Source organism: Carcharhinus amblyrhynchos, chromosome 3 (assembly GCF_965287045.1).
Source record: "Carcharhinus amblyrhynchos chromosome 3, sCarAmb.v2.hapA, whole genome shotgun sequence".
NCBI classification, from domain to species: domain Eukaryota; kingdom Metazoa; phylum Chordata; class Chondrichthyes; order Carcharhiniformes; family Carcharhinidae; genus Carcharhinus; species Carcharhinus amblyrhynchos.
In genome coordinates, this window is record NC_137326.1 from 133,143,101 (window position 1) to 133,155,857 (window position 12,757).

At 43.6% G+C, this 12,757-nt stretch overlaps 1 protein-coding gene and 1 non-coding gene across 5 annotated transcripts in view; both read left to right on the forward strand.

Annotated features, from left to right (window-relative positions):
• LOC145341139 (neprilysin-like) overlaps nt 1–12,757 on the forward strand; it is a 216,495-nt gene that overhangs the window by 26,285 nt on the left and 177,453 nt on the right. For all 4 annotated transcript variants that reach the window (XM_080186028.1, XM_080186027.1, XM_080186029.1 and 1 more), the window contains exons 3-4: nt 9,479–9,514; nt 12,239–12,400. In XM_080186028.1, coding sequence (XP_080042154.1) covers nt 9,479–9,514; nt 12,239–12,400 — 198 coding nt within the window. The remainder of the gene's footprint in view (nt 1–9,478; nt 9,515–12,238; nt 12,401–12,757) is intronic.
• On the forward strand, nt 3,075–3,181 carry LOC145341630 (U6 spliceosomal RNA). The gene has a single exon (XR_013886399.1). It is a non-coding gene; the product is annotated as a U6 spliceosomal RNA (small nuclear RNA).

Sequence of the window (12,757 nt, forward strand, 5' to 3'; positions counted from 1 at the left end):
TTGGCATCAGGGAGTAAATCTTTACTGCACTATTTCTAGTTTAATAATATCCTTTCTATAATAGGGTGACCAGAACTGCGCACAGTATTCCAAGTGTGGCCTTACCAATGTCTTGTACAACTTCAACAAGATGTCCCAACTCCTGTATTCAATGTTCAGACCAAAGCATACCGAATGCCTTCTTCAGCACCTCTCAATACATAATCACCGGTTACAGCTTGCCACATTGAACTCGGAACCCAAGTTCACGGTTCACAGTCCACATAATGTCATTTCTTCCCAAGGCGCTTCGAGGTGTGGGACGGTCACTCGGGTAGCACTGACCATTGGGGGAATATTTTTTTTTGTTCCCATAATAAATGTGGGATGGTTAATGAACCCACAGCTCTGGCGCCGGGCGCTTTGTCCAACGGGAGGACACGTGGCATTTACTTTTGAAAACAGGCTGGACATTTGCAGGGAGTGAAATGAATGGATGACACACTTTGTCCACGGTGCCCGAATCCACGGCTCTGGGAAGCCGATTGTGAACTGAATTGAGTCGATTGAGTCAAGCGAAAGGAGCTAGAAAGTCAAGGCAAAACAACAAGATCACAACCCCTGCTCTGGATGGAACACGTTTCAGGACTTAATTTGTCGAACAGAATGCCTTTCAAAAGATCTTTTTACCTCTCCTGGGTATTATACATCCCACCCGACTAACACCACCTCCCCCCATACTGCTTTCCAAACATGAATCAGATTGCAAAATGTTCCCAAATTCAATTCTCCCCCCAACACCGTCAGTTAAAATTGGCCTATCGGTTAGCGGATTTAGGCAGGGAAAACTCGGGATTGTAGGTGGGATGGGGAGAATTCATGATGCAGGAACTCTTGCATACACTGAGGGCGAGCTGTAATGAATGCCCTCCCCTCCCCCGGAATACATCACCATCAGAAAGTGCTTTGTAACCTTACACCTCACAGACTTGCTGGTGCCCAAATTAGCAGAGGCCCGCCCCCCCCCCGCCCACCCATCAGAACTTCCACGTCGGTAATTGACTCGTAATACCCCAAGCATTCTTAAATCATCACTGTAAACCTTTCATAAGTGTTAAGATGAATGGCAGAGCTCACTCGAGATGATTGCTGGTCGAGTTACGCCGTGGCTGAACTGAGTGATAACAAATGTGTTTTATACTCATATAAAATCCATTAGTAGCTGTAACAAAGTGTCGGCACATTTTATATGCACAGTTGTTACAGAAGGAGACCATTCTTTCCAGCAGCCCCTCTCTGTGGAGCAACCCAGTCAATTCTATCAGGTGAAGTAGCGGCACTTGTAGTGGTGGTATTGTCGCTGAACTGATAATCCATAAACCACCCCCCGCCCCCAACCCCGGGGTTAATCCTCTGGGGACCTGGGTTCAATCACTACCAGAGCAGATGCTGAAATTTGAATTCATTAAAACCTGTTACTAAAATGAAAAACAGCCCTTCAACCCACCAAGCCTGCGCCAACACATGATTTTCTAAACTGTTCATATTCTTCTATTCCCTAGCTATTCATGTATCTGTCAAGGTGCCTCTGAAACATTACTATTGCATCCACTTCTACTACCTCCTCCGGCAGCGCATTCTAGGCACTTATCATCTCTTGTGTAAAGAACTTGCCTCTCATATCTCCTTTAAACTTTCCCCCTTTTATCTTAAACCTATATCACCTGGTAATTGATGTTTCTACCCTGGGAAGAAAAGTCTAACATCATGATTGCTCGCATTTGTGTCCCATTCCTCACTGCCCTTGAGCTGACTGACTTGTGAAGCCAAGAGGGCTGTGGGTCTGGAGTCATGCTTTGGGCCAGACTGGGTAAGGATGGCAGATTTCAGAGGGTGGTACGGTGGCACAGTTGTTAGCACTGCTGCTTTGAAAGGAGCAGCGCTCTGAAAGCTTGTGTCTTGTGTTACCAGATAGATCTGTTGGACTTAAACCCAGTGTTGTGAGACTTCTTACTGTGCCTCACAGCGCCAGGGACCTGAGTTCGATTCCCAGTGTGGGTCACTGTCTGCGTGGAGTTTGCACATTCTCCCCGTGTCTGCATGGGTTTCCTCCAGGTGCTCCAGTTTCCTACCACCACAAAGATGTGCAGGTTAGATGAACTGGCCAGGCTAAATTCTCCCTCACACAATGGAGCGTTAACAGGCACTGGAGTGTGGTGACTAGGGGATTTGCACAGTAACCTCATTATAGTGTGAATGTGAGCCTACTTGTGACTCATAAGCACAGGTGGCACAGTAGCACAGTGGTTAGCACTGCTGCTTCACAGCTCCAGGGTCCTGGGTTTGATTCTCGGCTTGGGTCACTGCCTCTGTGGGGTTTGCACATTCTCATTGTGTCTGCGTGGGTTTCCTCCGGGTACTCTGGTTTCCTCCCACAATCCAAAGATGTGTGGGCCAAGTTGATTGGCCATGCTAAGAGATTGTCCCTTAGTGTCCAGGGATGTGTAGATTCGTGGGTATAATATGTAAGGATATGGGGGTAGTACCTGGGTGGGATTGTGTTCAGTGCAGACCTGATGGGCTGAAGGGCCTCTTTCTGCATTGTAGGGTTCTATGATTCTAATAAATAAACTTTAAACTTTTTCCTTCCCAAAAGAACATTAGCTTTTTTTAACCAACAGTTGACCATTCGCCAGTTCTATATTTATTTATTGAATTTAAATTTGAATCTGAGAATTTGCCTGGGCTTCTGGATTATTAGTCTAGTGATATTACCACTATTCCAGCATCTACCCCTAGTAACTCTTCGATTTCTGCATCTTCGAGTATTTGGCCAAATCCATTCTAATATTTTATGGAATCAGGGCTGTCCCCCTTTTGAAATACAGTGTTCCTGCTCCCAAAAATTCCCCAGAGCTTTTGCCAATTATTTTAAGTCTATGACCTTTTGTTTTGACCCAATTACCGGAGGTAACAGTCTGTCTCCACCTGTTCCATCAAAATTTGGGGAAGGGAGTATAGCTCAGTAGCAGAGCATTTAATTGCAAATCAAGAGGTCCCTGGTTCAAATCCAAATGCCCCCTTGGTAACATGTAGTGCTTGCTTCGGTAGCTCATGTACTAAAATTGGAATGATACAGAGAGGATTGGCATGGCTCCTGCATAAGGATGACATGCAAACTTGTGAAGTGTTCCATATTCTTCCCTGGTGATCCAATTGTTCGGATTTGGCACTCTCACCACGTAGTCCAGGTTCAATTCCCAGTCAGGGCATGGGAATTTATTGGTGGTACAGTGCCACAATTGTTAGCACTGCTGCTTCACAGCACCAGGGACCTGGGTTCAATTCTGGTCTTGGGTCACTGTCAGTGTGGAGTTTGTATACTCTCCCTGTGTCTGTATGGGTTTCTACCAGGTGCTCCGGTTTCCTTCCACAGTCTTAAGATGTGCCGGCTAGGTTGATTGGGATGCTAAATTGCCCCTTAGTATCAGGGGGATTCACAGAGTAAATACAGGGATAGGAACCTGGGTGGGATTGCTGTTGATTCAGACTTGATTGGTCTCCTTCTGCACTGCAGGGAAACCAATGGAAACCTCTCATCTTGAAATGCGCGATAGGCTTATCCCAAGGAGAACAATTCTAAATTTTTCAATATTCCCTTAGTTCTGCAGCCCTCGCAAGATCCTGAAAAATCCCATTTTTACATGTTCTGAGACCTTTCCAGCAGTCCTATAGTGCCCAGATATGTCTCACTAACTAGTGATTTATAAAGAACTACCATGATGTCTTTGTTGTTATATTCTGTGTCTTTCTTTATAAAATAACTCATCTTCTAACCGTCATATATACTTGCCCTGCCGCCTTTAAGGTTTTGTCTGCAGTGATACCAGGGTCACTGCTCATCTACACTTATCAGAATTGTACCATTTATAGTATATTACCTTTGCATATTAGCCCTTCCAAAGTGCATCACTTCACACTTTTTTGTTCTGAATTCCATCTGCCATGCTTCTAGAGTTCACCCTTTTAACTACATCATTCTGAAGGTTGGCCCAATTACCATCTATAATATTGCAAAGTTGTCTATCATTTACATGGTTTATAATGCTGCTCTTTGCACTGGGGTTTGGGTCATTTACAGAAATTATGAAAGAGTAATGGACAAAAACTGACCCTTGGGGAACAGCATTACAAACCACCTCCCAGGCTGAAAACATGCACATACCGCAACCCTGCACTTCCCGTCGCTGAAACAATTTAAAATCTGTAGCCCAATTTCTGAGGGTAAATTAGTAACACTCTTGCCGCTAAATCATGCATTTGTAGGTTTTTTGCTTTGCTTTATTTGCTACTGTTACAAGTTACTGCAATGAAGTTACAGTGAAAATCCCCGAGTTGCCACACTCCAGCGCCTGCTCAGATACACCAAGGGAGAATTTAGCATGGCAATACACCTGACCAGCACATCTTTCTGATTGTGGGTGAAACCAGAGCATCCAGAGGAAACTCACTCAGCCACAGGGAGTACGCACAGACTCCACACAGACAGTGACCCAAGCTGGGAATTGAACCCAGGTCCCTGGCACTGTGAGGGGTTCAAGTCCGACTTGAAGACTTTAGTACAGGAATCGAAGCTAATGCATCAGTGCAGAACTGAGCAAATTCGGTACTAATGTGAAAATAAAACACCATGGATGCTGGAGATCTGGAACAATAACAGAAAATGTTGGGAAAAACTCAGCGGGTCTGGCAGCATTTGTGGAGGGAGAAACAGAGTTAATGTTTCAAGTGCAATATGACTCTTCTTTGGATCTGAAGAGAGACAGAGATGAAATGGGTTTAATGCTGTTGAAAAAGAAAGGAGGAGGGTCAGAGGGAGCAAAAAGATAAGGTCAGGGATAGGTCAGAGGGTGACAGAAATTAAATTTCAAAGACGTCACAGGACAAACTGCTAAGAAAGTAGGAATGATAGTGGTAAAAAAAACATTGGTTCAGAGTTGGTGTTAACAGCAAAATAAAGGTTAGCATTGTCTGAAATCAAAATAGCAGGATGTATTAATAGCAAAATAAAGGTCAGTGCTGCCCTAAAGCAAAAACATGAGAACAAAATACAGACTGGCACTGGGAGAGAAATGCAAAATGGAAGACAGAGTTCATGGTCTGAACTAAAAGTTGAGTCCACTTTCTGTTTTTTATTACATGACAGAATTCTGTCATATTTCAAATGATATGACATGAAACTGAGATCGATCACATCCACCCTCTCTCAGATAAAGATAAAAGATGATACTGAATTATTTTGAAACAAAAGACCATGGGAATGTTCCCCAGTATCTTGACAGATTATCTATTATCATCTTGCTGTTTGTGGGAGCATTACTACATGCAAATCCACTGGCACCTTTCTGACATCACTGCAGCCACCATACTCCCAATTAGTGTCTAACTGACTGAACAGCACTTTGAAATTTCTCAAGATTGGGAAAGGTACAATAGCAAATGCAAATTGGTGTTATTATCAAATCAATTTCTACAAGCCTTTAAGACAGTGTACTTTACAGGTCACAAATACTCACTGCGTAAAAAGAAGTATAGTAAGAAGTCTCACAACACCGAATTAAATTCCAGCAGGTTTATTTGGCAGCACAAGCTTTTGGAGTGCTGCTCCTTCATCAGGTGAGTTACAAGTTACTGCAATGAAGTCACTCATCTGATGAAGGAGCAGTGCTCCAAAAGCTCGTACCACCAAATAAAGCTGTTGGACTTTAACCTGCTGTTGTGGGACTTCTTATCATGCCCACTCCAGTCCAATGTTGGCATCTCCACATCATAAAAATAAATGTATGTTGCTTCTGGTTCTTTTGCCTATCATCTTAAACCTGTATCCTCTGGTTACCAGCCCTCTGCTGCTGAAAATAGTATCTTCGTTTTTAAACTGTCAAAACCCTTCATGATTTCAAACATTTGTATCAAATCTCTTCTTAACCTTCTCTCTTCTAAGGAGAACAACCCTACAATCTCTTGTCCCTTCATAGAATTGAAGTCCCTCATCCCTGGCCCCATTCAGGTAAACTTCTGTTTCATTTGCTCCAAGATCTTAACATCCTTCCTGAAGTGTGGTGTTCATAACTGACCCCCAATCTCACCAGTGTCTTATCAAGGTTTAGCTGACTTCCTTGCTTTTGTACTCTTATGACCCTATGAATGAAACAAGAAGTCTCACATCCTTTTTAAACAGCCTTCTCTGCTTGTCTTGACATCTTTAAATAGTCATGTACACAAATCTCAGGCTTTTCCTGCATCCCTTTTATAATCGTACCATTATTGGGCGGCATGGGAGGCACAGCAGTTAGCACTGCTGCCTCGCAGCATTGGGGACCTGGGTTCAACCCTTGGGTCACTGTCTGTTTGAAGTCTGCACATTCTCCCCATTTCTAAGTGGGTTTCCTCCGGATGCTCTGGTTTCCTCCCGTTGTCTGAAAGACGTGCTGGTTAGGTGCAACAGCCGTGCTAAATTCTCCCTCAGTGTACCCGAACAGGGGCCGGAGGGTGGTGACTAAGGGATTTTCACAGTAACTTCATTGCAGTGTTAATGTAAGCCTACTTGTGACACTAATAAATAAACATGTTTTTTTTTAAACAGTTAGCCAATATTACCTCTCCTCGTTCTTCAGAAACATGCATCACTTCACAATTCTCTGTTAAATTTCATCGACCGTGAGTCTCCCCGTTTCACTGGTCTATTTGGTACTAAAGGTTTAGTAAGGGGTGCAGGAATCTTCAGTAACTCTTCGCTTTTTCTTGCTCAATTGCATATTATTCTTTTGGCGCATTTGCTCAATCTCTCAGCTCCTCAATTCCCATTTTTTTTGGTCAAGCATGAATCCATTTCCCATTAGAGATTAATGATGTACACGCCACTCTTTTCCCAAAATTCAGTATCTTATACGTAACATTGTTAAATCCATTTACATTGTTCTCCCCCATTTCTGCCCTTGTGTCTGGTAGCCCTTTGCTGCGGAGTTTTTGCTTAGCAACAACAAAGTAGTTTCTATCGTCATCACATCAGTAACACTGTGTGAGGGATGGAAGCAAGATTGAACCCACACCTCTGGCATTCGAGTTGTTGCTAAATTGGAGGGAACTCGGCAAAATTACAATCTGGACTCATTCATTGGTCCAGTTTACATCGAGAACTTTTCAGCGAGAGCTACACAGCTGAAACCATCTAAGATAGAAACACAGAAACATAGAAGATAGGAGCAGGAGGAGGCCATTTAGCCCTTCGAGTTTGCTCCGTCATTCATCACGATCATGGCTGACCGTCCAACCATAACCTTTAATCCATAAGACTATAAGACATAGGAGTAGAATTAGGCCACTTGGCCCATCGAGTCTGCTCTGCCATTCAATCATGGCTGATATTTTTCTCACCCCCATTCTCCTACCTTTTCCCCATAACCCCTGATCCCCTTATTAATCAAGAACCTATCTATCTCTATCTTAAAGGCACACAGTGACCTGGCCTCCATAGCCTTCTGCGGTAAAGAGTTCCGCAAATTCACCACTCTCTGGCTGAAGAAATTCCTCCTCATCTCTGTTTTAAAGGATCGTCCCTTTAGCCTGAGGTTGTGCTCTCTGGTTCTAGTTTTTCCTACAAGTGGAAACATCCTCTCCACATCCACTGTTTCCAGGCCTTGCAGAATCCTGTACCCTGAACCATTTGCCCCAATTGCTATATCTAGCTGCCTCTTGAACATTCAATGTTTTGGCATTGAACTACTTCCTGTGGTAATGAGTTCCACAGACTCACCACTCTTTGGGTGAAGAAATGTCTCTTCACCTCCATCCTAAATGGTCTACCCTAAATCTTAGACTGTGGTCTCTGGTTCTGGACACTCCCACCATCGGGAACATCCTCCCTGCATCTATGCTGTCTAGTCCTGTTAGAATTTTATAAGTCTCTGTGAGATCTCCCCTCATTTATCTGAATTCCAGTGAAAACAATCCTAACCTAGTCCATCTCTCCTCATACATCAATCCCGCCATCCCCGGAATCAGCTTCATAAACCTTTGCTGCACTCCCTCGAGAGCAAGAACATCCTTCCTCAGAAAAGGAGACCAAAACTGCACGCAATACTCTATATGTGGACTCACAAAGACCCCTGTATAATTGCAACAACAAGGTATACTCGCAACCTCTTGCAATGAAGGCCAACATATCATTGGCTTCTTTATAATCTGGCAAACAATACACAGGCCTCTTGGGACATGTAGAACAGTGACCATCATCTGGAGAATTTGGATTTGAATGTCTCTAAGCCAATGTAAGCGCTTTGCACTACTGGCAGCAGCTGTTGGGCCCTCTCTAGGTTTGTCAAAGCTCCAGGATGGTTTCCAAAACTTGAAGAATAATTTCCAGGGCACTATCTCAAACAAAATCCCAGAGAAAAATTTTAGAGGCTGTAGAAAATGGTGTTTTTTTCTTCCCTTTCTTCAAACAAGCATTTGTTAACTAATATATGGTTGGGAGGGGACAGTAATCCTTCAGTTTGGCGTTTAAGGGTCTATTCGTTTTCCAATTGGCTTGGGAAGGTGATGTGCTGTGAGATTGACATGTTGGATAGTCAGTAATGGGAGCAAGATGAAGATATAATGAAACCTCCTATAATCAAACTCAACTTGACAACCTAGCCCTGGCCATGTGACAACATTGAATACCAGGTAATAATATAGAAATACAGGAATATAGAAGATAGGAGCAGGGAGAGGCCATTCGAGCCTGCTCCACCATTCATCACAATCATGGCTGATCTTCCAACTCAATAGCCTACTCCTGCTTTCTCCTCATAACCTTTGAACCCGTTCGTCCCGAGTGCTATATCTAACTGCCTCTTGAATACATTCAATGTTTTGGCATCAACTACTTCCTGTGGTAATGAATTCTACAGGCTCACCACTCTTTGGGTGAAGAAATGTCTCCTCATCTCCATCCTAAATGGTCTATCCTGTATCCTCAGACTCTCACCCTGATTCTGGACTCCTCTACCATCGAGAACATCCTTCCTGCATCTACCCTGTCCAGTCTTGTTAGAATTTCTCAGTCCAAATGAAATGCCCCCTTCATTCGTCTGAATTCCAGTGAAAGTATTTCTAAAATTTGTAGGTCCAACGTAATATTTAGAAGAGTGAGAATGAGGAAACCTTATATGTTTTACTACATAGTAACTCGCACCCTAACAGCTCCATAGGTGTAACTACACCACATTGACACAGCACTGGGGACAAGAATAAAACTAATGAAATGAGTTGAATTTACTCCTTATAAATTGGTCTGTGAGGTTGAATTTGGTCTTAGAGGAGGTCATCTACTGAGAGTGGAATCTCAGTGAAATGACCGTGGATAACTGGAGAGTAGGTAATAAAGCTTGTGCAGTCTAATATCATGCTGTTGAATTATGTGATTGTTCATCAGTATTTTTCTTTTCTTTCTCCCCAGAGGAAACATGTACAACACCATCGTGTGTAGAAGCAGGTAAGAACACTTTGAACACTTTGAAGTGTAAAATGTTTTTAATATGTCTATCAGTCCATTTCCCTTCATTTTATCAAGCACAATGTCAAACGCCAGGTAAAATCCCCAAGTTAGTTGGGAGAAAACAAGTCAAAGCACAGTGTCATTGCTTGCTGGAAGCTATATGTTCATATGCAGGGGCTGTTCTCTGCAGGCACAAGGGACATGTCTAGACATTACCCCACCCCCCCAATCCACCACCTAGGAGCCTATCAGCCTCCCTCCCCCATTACCTGTCTGTTCAAAAGTCTGGTGGCAACAGGGAAGAAGCAGCTTTTGAGTCAGATGTTACGTGATGTCAGACTTTTGAAGCTTTTTCCCAATGGAAGAAGGTGGAAGAGAGAATATCGGGGGGTGTGGGGTCCTTAATTATGCTGGCTGCTTTTCCAAGGCAGTGCGATTTGAAGACAGAGTTAATGGATGGGAGACTGGTTTGCGTGATGGACTGGGCTACATTCATTTTGTAGTTTCTTGTGGTTTTGGGCAGAGCAGGAGCCATCCCAAGCTATGATACAGAATGCTGTCTCTGGTGCATCTGTAAAAGTTGCTGAGAGTCATAGCTGACATGTCAAGTTTCCTTAGTCTTCTGAGAAAGTAGCAATGTTGGTGGGCTTTCTTAACTATAGTTTAAAAGAGTTAGAATAAAGTTTTATCAGCATAGAACGAGAGTAAAAGATAGAATTGGAAGGTATGCTGGGCACAGCTTGCAAAAAGTCACCATGCTCCAGGAGCCCCCCCGCCAAGCATCTTTCTTTTTCATCCTCCCATCCCCAGCTTTATCCTCTAACCTGAAATGCATTCTCTTCCCTCCTCCACACACACCCTCTGCTGGTGTTTGCTGCTCTTCCAGAACAGATATCCTCCTGCCACATTTGCTGCTGCTAGGCTCACCCTATTATTGTGTACAAAATCTCCGGGGGCTACGATAAAGGGGCTGTGGGGTCCGCATCTAGTCGATGGGCCATGGGTTGGACATGCCCCGAGTTAGCCAAGCAAAAAATCCAACTTGCGAGAAAAGCCACCATCAGTTGACTGACTCATAGCTTCAATTATCTCCCCCAGTTGTCAGTTTACTGTTGATCTGTCAGCCCTCCCACATCTGGGAACTATGAACGTTGGTGGAGCAACTTTGGGGATTTAGCGCATCAGGGATACTTCCCACTTTACTGGCCCACACGCCTTCAGTCCCATTGCCATGGAGCCAGTAAAATTGTCCCTTCTGCTTGTTGTAACATTGAGGTGTTGAGGCTGGGGGTCAGTTAAATATTTCAAATCTATGGCTTGATATGGCTTTTGTTCAGGCAAGAGTATGAAGGGTATTGAGACCAACTAGTTTAAATGGAGTTAAGATATGGATCACAAGTCGAATTGAATCATGGAACAGACTTGAGGCGTTCTGTTCCCTCTTTCCGATAGGTATTATGTACTTTAGCAAAATCAAGCACATTTTGTAAAACAAAGGGATTTACATTTATAGAACAGAACAAGGAACAAAGAACTGTTCAGCACAGGGCCCTCCTGTGCCTATCATGATTTTCTATCTAGACCAATCAACTGTATTCCTTTATTCCCTGTCTGTTCATGTTTCTATCATGATAAGCCTTAAATGTCGTTAACATGTCTGCCTCAATCATCTCACTTGGCAGCTCATTCCACACCCCCACCACCCTCTGTGTGAAAAACATCCCCCGCACATCTCCAGTCAGCCTTTCCTCCCTTTACCTTAAACTTGTGTCCCCTTGTATTGTCATTTCTGCCCTGGGAAAAAGCTTCCAACTGTTCACCCTATCTATAGCCCTCATAATTTCATAAACTTCAATCAGGTCACCCCTCAGCCTCTGTCTTTCCAGGGAGAACAATCCCAGTTTATCCAATCTCTCCTCATAGCTAATAACATCCTGGTAAACCTTTTCTCTACTCCCTCCAAAGCCTCCACGTCCTTCTGGTGGTGCCTTTCATAATCATGGCTGCCCCAAAAGTGCTGTACAGCACTTTTTGAAGTATAGTCACTGTTGTGATGTAGGAAACGCAAGCAACCAATTTGTACACAGCAAGATTCCAGAAATTGGGACGACACAGTGGCTAGCACTGCTGGCTGATAGCCCCCGGGACCTGGATTCAATTCCGATCTTGGGTGACTGTCTGTGTGGAGTTTGCCCATTCTCTCCATGTCTGTGTGGGTTTCGTCGGGGTGCTCTGGTTTCCTCCTAAAGCCCAAAGATGTATGAGTTAGGTGGATTGGCCATGCTAATCTGACCCTTCGTGTTCTAAGATGTGAGGGCTCGATGGATGGTACAGTGATAGGGCAGGGGAGAGCACATGGGTAAGATATTCCGTCAGAGTCAGTGCAGACCTAATGAACTGAATGGCTTCTTCTGCATGTGGGCATCTGTAAGCCTCTGATCTATGAGATAATAACCAGGTAATCTGTTTTATAAGATGTTGATTGAGGGACGAATATTGACCAAGGCCCTGAACATAACTCCCTTGCTCTTCTTCGAAATAATGCCCCATGAGAGAGAAAGGCATTTAACATCACAGCCATAAAAAAAGAGGAATAAATGATTTATTTTGTAGCTGCACCTAGCAGACAAAGGAACCCTGAGTCTAGTCAGTGTTACACACTGCCCAGTCTTCATGGAAAAGTCATCTTTCTTTAAAACCTTTCTTTACTTCCCTTTTCAGCTGCCCGTATCATTGGGAATATGGACCAAACAGCTGAGCCTTGCAACAACTTTTATCAGTACGCCTGTGGAGGATGGCTGAAGAAGCATGTGATTCCCGAGACCAGCTCCCGATACAGCACCTTTGACATTCTGAGGGATGAATTGGAAGTTATCTTGAAAGGTCAGCCCATGTTTTTAAAGATCTAATCAGTTTGGACAGTCTTAAACAATTTTTGGGAGCCATTTGCGTTGAATTGATTTGATTTATTATTGTCACATGTATTAGTGAACAGTGAAAAGTATTGTTTCCTGCCAGCTATTCAGACAAAGGATATCATTTCTTGAGCACACAAGAGAGAAGAAAAGCAGAGGGTGCAGAATGTAGTGTTGCGGTTACCGATAGGGTGAAGAGAAAGATCAGCTTAATGTGTGATAGGACCATTCAAAACTCTAATGGCAGCAGACAAGAATCTGTTCTTGAGTCGGTTGGTATGTGATCTCAGGCTTTTGTATCTTTTTCTCAATGGAAGAAGGTTGA